General features: G+C 41.4%; 1 protein-coding gene across 1 annotated transcript; it reads right to left on the bottom strand.

Annotated features, from left to right (window-relative positions):
* Nucleotides 1-1,049: 1,049 nt before the first annotated feature.
* On the bottom strand, nt 1,050-6,383 carry LOC311486395 (uncharacterized protein; the record flags this gene model as incomplete). Its single annotated transcript, XM_084542219.1, has 3 exons — nt 1,050-1,934; nt 5,003-5,117; nt 6,325-6,383. The coding sequence occupies 3 exons, from the start codon at nt 6,381-6,383 to the stop codon at nt 1,050-1,052; spliced, it is 1,059 nt and encodes a 352-aa protein (XP_084398345.1).
* Between the last annotated feature and the right edge of the window lie 1,874 nt (nt 6,384-8,257).

The following is an 8,257-nucleotide window of genomic DNA, read 5'->3' as shown; positions in this document are numbered from 1 at the left end:
AGTCTTGATGATTGATAGGCACTGTTATTACTATGTAAATACAAGGTATTAATGATGCTTGCCTAAATGTGGCAGAAATATTCCTGATTTAAATATTACTGCCATGCCATCTACTTCAAACTAATCACCTTCTGCTGTAATATGTTGCTCCCAGTCCTCTGCTGACACTTTAGAGTGTTCCGTGAACTGGCCTATCCAGCACCATCTGTACTCTACATCTCCTTCATGGTGTTGACGTGGCGAGTCTTCAACTTCAACTTTAGCTTGGGGAATAGAATAACAATACAAGTTCTACAATGATACAAACAATGAACCCTTTCAATATGTATGGAAGCCAGTGCTTCAGGGAATTTAGTTCTCACAATCTTAAAAGTATCTTGCTTGTTTGGCATGTTTGGCAATGTCTGCAGTGCAGTCATTACATGATAACACATCCTTTGCATTTAGGGCTCAAAAATATTCTACATGAACCATTATACCAGCACATTCTTAATTTCTATTCAGAGACCCACACAATGCTCCACCAGCAACTATCACTAACATGCAAAGGAGGATAGGAAGCTGTAACTAAGCCACAGCACCTCAACATGTGCCTAATTAACAAATGTTAATTCATTCATCTATTGCCCATGTCAGTATTTTAGTGTAACCTACTAGAATAGCTTCACAATGAATACAATACTCAGCTCGCATTTTACTAGTGTTAGTACAGTTTTCACAGGCCTCAAGCCCCCAAGATTAGTACATCATTTATAACAGTACAGCTGACGGAGTCACACATTTTTTGTAATGAAATTGAAGGTGAAGATTTACACCTTTTTGGAGGAGATCCAGATGGTGTTGGAGATGCTACGACATTGGGAATTGGGTCGGAAGCATTGAGAAGGTAACAGGCCTGTTCTATTTGTAATTACAAGAGATGTGCCATCATATCACCCTGTGGTGTGTTTCCCACCAGCTCACAAAAATGAAGGAAAATAATTTAAAGGGGGGGTTGCAGATTGAATTTGTGATACCAGAATTTGTTGAAAAGGTGGAGTTGGTGGAGTTCACATGTTATTGCAAATGGCATCCCTGTAAAGGGCAGCCTGCTGGTTGTGGTACTGTGGTGGATGATGGGCATGATCCATGGCCTCCATGTCTGGTTCATGAATGTCCTCGGGATTCAGGCAGATGTTGTGAAGAACACAGCACGCAGAGACCGCTGAACTTATGTGCTGAACTGACTTCATGTTTACATATCGGAGACGGCGGAACTTTGTTTTAAGAAGACCAAACGTGTGTTTAATGATAACACGTGCACTGTTCAGCCTTCTATTGAATCTCCACTGCCTAGCTGTAAGGTGCCCATTATCCCTGTAAGGGGTTAACAGTTGTGGCAAAAGCGGGTAGGCAGAGTCCCCCAACATATGCATACCCTGTTGTATGAGGGAATATGGATCTGCCTCCAGCGCTTGGGCAACTGCAGAAAGCCTGAAGGCCCTGGCATCATGCCAACTGCCAGGGTGGCCCACACTTATGTGGCAGAATCTCCTGCTACTGTCACAAAAACCAGTCAGGATAACAGAATAGAACTGCTTTCTGTTATAATAGGCCATTGGGTTTTCCACGTGTGGCTTCCTGATGTGGATGTGGCACCCATCCACAGCACACACTGTGTTTGGGAACCCAACCCTGGCAAAGCCCAGCTCAGACCTTTGGAGGGCCTCCCCCACAGGCCAGCTAATGTGATGCCCCATGTGTTGATTGACTAGGGCACAGAAATTGTGCACATGACATGACAAAGTCGATTTATTCATATTAAATCTGTCTGAAACCCCCCTATAGGACTCTTCGTTAGCAAGAGTCCACAGACAGGCCAGGACACTGTTGGTAATGGGAATCCTTTTCTGAAGTGGATTCTGGTAAAATGGTCCAAGAGTACCAATAACATCCTGGGTAGTAAACATGACAGAAATAGTCATTAAAAACTTGTTAAAACTTGTATTAGTTGTAGCCTCCACATGACCTACATACCTCCACTTGTGCTTTAGAAGCCTGAAGTGAGAGTGAAACTCTTCCAGGCTATGAAGAGGGACAACCTCCTCCACATATCCCTGAATTTTTGAAACGATTCTGCAATCAATCAGATTTGGGACACATTGCACGTTTTGATGAACTGGAAAAACTGCTCACAATAAACGCACAATACTTTAATGAGTTTGTGTTGTATGTGTATGTCACATGAGAATATATAGCAAATATTGGAAAGAGCCTATAACTGGTAGGTGAACTGTCATGATGGACAGGATTGAATATCAAAGAAGCCTCATGGGCTACAGGTTGTCAGATAATCCCTCCCTGAAGGCCTGCCTTGGATCATTGTTTACAACAAAAAGTTTTGTTGACAGTGCTGTTAATATCTGACTGGTTGTCTCACAAATGACTGTAATAAAAATAACTAATATGCTTCACAGATTATGCCCACTGGGTGTACATTTCTGCATGTAATGACGTAATGGCTATGTTTTGAGAGTGTAATGCATTCTGATCAACATCACACATACAACATATATGACATATATGACATATTTGATAATTGATAAATGTAGCCTACTTATTCAATTTCATAACTGAACAACACCATTTGCGCAGTTGGGTTATCCATAGTAGAGCTGTAAATCTTTGCCCGAACCCAACGGGACCCGACGGGTTCGGTCTTAATTTATAGCATTTTACACGGGCTCGGGCCGGGCTCCGGCTTGCGCTCCGGCTTGCGCTCCGGCTTGTGTTGCGCGGTAAATGAGTGGTCAGGTGATGCGTTTCGATTAGTACGAGAAAGATTCGAAAATGGATGCTGAGGAGGTGAAACGGAGGCTGGCCTCTGGCGATTATGTTTTGGTTGCACCGGAAAAGAAAAAGTCTGAGGTGTGGAAAAGTTTTGAGCATGTGCATAACGAGAACAACGAGCCAGTGGGTTATGTGAAATGCAAGAGATGCGACATTTTGTTAAAGTACGACAGCAAAACGACAGGGAATTCGTCCCTGATGTGGGGCTGCATACGGGAGGGTTCCGGTAAACTCTGTCATTCCCTGCCATGTGACAATTGCGAAGAGGTGCACTGACATGGCAGAAGAAAAGAGGGAAGCTTTAGTACAGAAAATTAAGACCGTGTTGAAAGATGGCACGGTCGCAATGACCACAGACATGTGGACAGAGGATTATAGGAAAATTAGTTATTTGACAATCACATGCCATTTCGTAAGTGAGGATATGGAACTGGTTAATAAAACCCTGACAACTACAATGTTCTCTTTGGAAGAGGCAAAGACGGGAGAAAATATCAGACGGGAGATACTGAAACTACTGGTGACAAAGTTTGGCCTTGATGCTTCCTCTCTTAGCAAAATTGTATGGGTGACCGATGAGGGGGCAAACATTAAATTAGCTCTGCGGCCATACCAGAGATTGGACTGCATTGACCATGTCATTAATACAGTACTGCGCCATGGACTCGACATTGCCGAGTTATCCAAAGCCGACGGTGCTCCGGACATAGGAGATGCAATTTCTGCTGCTAAATCATTAGTGAGGTACGTTAAACAGTCGGGGTTGGCTGCACAACTGTCAACAACATTGCTGGGACATTGCACAAATGGGAGACACTCGGTTCAGTACTGTGTACCTCACACTGACTTCCATACAGGCCATTTATCATGAGCTCCATGAAAAGCTTGAGGAACGAGGAGAGAGCGCGCACATTGAAAAAATAGCACCGGACACACTGGCCTTTTTGATAGACTTTCTGAAGCCGTTCTATGAAGCACAACGGGAACTTGAGGGAGACAAGTATCCTACACTTAATCTTGTGTGTCTCTGGTGTGAGAAACTGAAGCGCCACTGTAAGCCCAATGTCCTGGACTCCCCTCAGCAAGCTGTCGTGCGTAAATGGCACGAAGACTGGCTCTCGCGTAAAGTGGTAATACAGGACCTCCACAAGATCGCAACATTCCTCTGGCCAAAATTTAATCAGCTGAGAATGTTGTCACACTCAGACAGAAATGCCGTGTATGCTCATGCCCGCACTCTTCTGCAAGCCATGGCTAATATTAGTGAGTAAAGGTTTTTTTTTAATTTATAACTAAATATTAATTGAGTCTTACATGGATAAAGTAAGAGTAGGCTATATAGGCTAATGTTGGCATTATTCTTTTATTATTTCACCTGCTGTTCACCGTCGCATTGAGACCGGAATGTGGAGAGAAGTGGCGAAGCAAATCCGACGGAGCCTTTGTCTTAATTTAGTTATTGACAAATACCCATCTTAATTTAGAATGTATCTTAATTTATTTTGTTAAGAAAGACTCATTTTTATTGGCAAGTTGGCCTATTTATATTCCTATTGGTGACTGTGGAGAGAGGCGGCCGCATTCGTTTGTCTTAGACAAGTCCCTCTTTCGTTCGTCTAATCTCAATGTTATATAACTTTTTGTTTCATGTCATTATTCCCAAATACTTATCTTAGTTTATAATTTATCTTGACTTAATTTGTTAAGAAAGACTCTATTTTATAGGCCCGTAGGTCTATTTATAGTGTAGGCTATGCCTAGGCCTATTTGAGCGCGAGATGTTACGTCGTTACTGAGATGTTACCATGTTAGAGGACTTATTTCATTTCTTTGTTATAACTTCCTAGTGGCCTATAGCCTAGTCATTAATAAATTATCTTAAAAAATGTATAAATGACTTATTCATGACAAAAGGCAAAAGACCTGTGTGCGTGCGCACATTTCAATAATGTCGGGCTGTAAACGGGTTCGGGCTTTTAAAAAGCTGTCAGTCTCGGGCTCGGGCCTCGTCGGGCCAAACTTTGAAGGCCCGATTACAGCTCTACTGTACATACACGTCAACTTAAATGAGGATTAAATTATAGCATTAACATTAGCATGTCTCTCTGCCTCCCCTCTCTCTCTCATATACACAGAGACACATATATGAAAACATTATAATTCATGAACTCACCTGGATGAGTCCCATGCAACAAAACTGAAGGAGTCTTTTGTCCAGAAGTCTACCATCAAAGAACCTGTTGTCTCTGAGGTCAGCGAACAAGGATAACCAGAACTCCACGCACTGGCTGCAAAGAAAACGACACCAGTATTCAATTTGTTTGCAAGATATCACAAAAAAAACATCTATACCTCAATAAATAAAAGAGATATTTGGATTTTTTAAAAAATGTTTAACCTGGAATAAAATTACAACAAACCAGCATTTATTTGAAACAAGAATGAAAACAAACCAAGACCTGTTGTTTCAGAAGCCACAAGAAATCCTATGAAATGTTCCTTGATTTCTGGTGCTTTGTCCATTTTTGACAGTCCTTATGATGACTGACATTTGCTCTTGGTGGCTTACATCAGGAGGACAGTCCAACATGATTGAGTAATATTTTGAATAATGATGATAAAAGCTTCTACCATTTTCTTTGATGGGAAATGTAAATCTCTACCTACTGAACCTACCCTGAATGAATCAGAGAGACCTGATGGCCAGTCAGGTGGATCTACTGGTTTACCAAAAAGAAGCAGCTGACCGTTTAAGTCTGCAGATGAAGACGGCCCAGTCTGCTGCTTGCTGGTCAGGAGGAGGTCCTGAGGAATATGAAGGTTACACCTTAAACTTAATAAATCAATCTCAAGTAATCCTAAAGTAATGTGAAGAGGCAAATATCTGAGACAACTTCCACCAGACGATGACATAGCAGACATCTGTACACGCTGGCTGTCGGCTCTAATGTTCTCGCGGCTAGCACGCTCGTTGCTACCAATTGGATCACATAGCTTGAGGAATTGGTCTCTGTCCTGTTAGTGTCAGGAGTAGCCACTGAGGTAAGTGATTTTTTTGGACATAACTGAAGCTTAAAACTAAACAACCTACTTGACTGACCAGATTATTATCACCGGAAATCTAGTTGACTTGATGGTATACTTTGATTAAAACGTTTTCCTTTAATTTTTTGTGTATGTGTCCACATTGTGGATACATTATATAACATGATAAGCATCCTTTCAGCTTTTGTAATGCGTGTCTATCTTTGTCCCAGCCTGGATTCGAACCTCTGACCTTCTACTCCCCACCAACTACTCCGTAGCAGGTTCTGTGCCTTGGAGGGGGGGCGTTCCAGGGTTCCCTAGCACCTGATTTTAAAACAAAACACAATCAAATAAGACAGTTTGATGGCTCACTTTTCCAGCTAACACTGACACTAATGGACATAAAGCTTCAAGTCATAAATTGACTTGATGCTAAATTCTGTCCCAGTCTGGGTTCGAACCGCTGACCTTCGGCTCCCCACCAAATCTTTGTGGGTGTCGTCTTTGTATGATCTCACAGCGAGCATGCTTGTTGTGATAATCAGATCACATAGCTTGAGGAGTTATAGTATCGGGAAGGACACTGTATGTATGACCAGCTCTTTATAAGTCATTGAATGAATGATTAATAACGTTTCTCTATTAGACCCATTGTCTTTCATCTTGTCTAAACGGTTGAAATGTTGTAGCAGACTATTTAGATACTTTGATGGAAACGGTATTCCCTGATGGCTCTTTCAGCAGGATAATGCACCCTGACAAAAAGCAAATCTCCAAAGACCTCCAAATTCCCCAGATCTCAATCCAGTAGAACATCACAACTTTTTTCAAATGATAGCAGAGTTAGAATAGATTTGATGCTTTGACACAGCTCTAAGACACTGAAAAGAACTTTTGGTCAAAGATAACCATTAAGTGATGTCAGCCCATGTCAGCCACTTGTTGCTATAGCTGGTGATGATGTATTTGGTTTGTCCATGAACTATGTCTATCAACTATGTGAAGTAAACTGAATAATGAAATTAAGAAGGACAAATTTAATGGGAAGAGTCAAAACAATAATAATGAATACTTTGCCAAGACTTTTGTTTCTGTTCCAATCGTTGCCTGTTGTGATTCCTGGCTTAATCCATAGAATGGTAAACTAGATAATAGCACTTTATTTATGGCACAATAAGATGGCAGAAATCAAATGTAGGACACTCCTCTGCACAAAAAACAAGGGAGTGCTGAAATGGCCCAATCTAAGGTTGGACCATCATGACAGGACCGGTAGGTTACCTAAAATGAATAATAAATGTATTAAGGAGACAATGAAGATATGGGCATCAATAAGAAAAATAATGAGTTGGTCAGGTTCTATATGCAGGGCTACAAAAATAACATATACAAACTGTTGTAATTCCTACACCATTCACCTGATTTGGATGTAAATACCCTCAAATTAAAGCTGAAAGTCTGCAGTTAAAGCACATCTTGCTCATTTCATTTCAAATCCATTGTGGTGGTGTATAGAGCCAAAAAGATTAGAATTGTGTCGATGTCCCAATATTTATGGACCTAACTGTATATCATGCAAGTGCTTATAGTTCTGAAGTGATTTGAACGACTCAAACAAGAGTTCAACTTATGAACCGATGATTTTTACCTTCAGGCCATAGACTGTATATAAATATGGACAATGCGTCCCCACTTCCTTGCATTGGCCAAACTGACACTATTTTCCTGGTGATATGGGCAGCGCCATCTTGCCACGTTGGAGAGTCTCCACAGTACAGTCCGAGAGTGGATCCACACAGAGCCGCGATATCGATGACCCGCCCACACTTCCACCAGATTTACTTAGATTTTAGTTTGATTAACCAGCTACAAGGAAATATTGCATCATACATTCTACTTATTTATTTATTTATGTTTTCCCAACAGGACCGCCTCACAGGGCGGTTGGCAGGGCAACTTGTAGTCATCACGATGTCACGTCTTTTTTCTATAGCGTCAAATAACGAAACTAAAACGAACCTTCTCAGTAAATGGACACTTCAATATGCACCAGTAATGCACCCAAGTCCCATCCACTTACATGGAGGGGGTGGAGCTTATGACCTATACTGCAGCCAGACACCAGGGGGAGCTCTACTGGCTTTGGCTTCACTTTTAAGCAGTTCTGCGTCCATCTTTATACTGTCTATGCTCCAGACACAAAGAATGGGAAAATTTAAGGAAACCAAGAAAACTAGAGGAAAACGTTATGTCATACAGAGAGAAAGATACAAGGAAAGGGCTGATTTCACACATTTACAAAGCATTACAGCATGAAAATGAAGAGAGCAATATTGAGGTCAGAGATAAATGGGAGTCAGAAGGAAACATTATCATCAAAGATGAAGAGTAGGAGGAAACT

This window comes from Chelon labrosus (genome assembly GCF_963514085.1).
Source record: "Chelon labrosus genome assembly, chromosome: 1".
Taxonomy (NCBI): Eukaryota; Metazoa; Chordata; class Actinopteri; order Mugiliformes; family Mugilidae; genus Chelon; species Chelon labrosus.
This window is presented reverse-complemented; position numbering and strand designations above follow the sequence as displayed.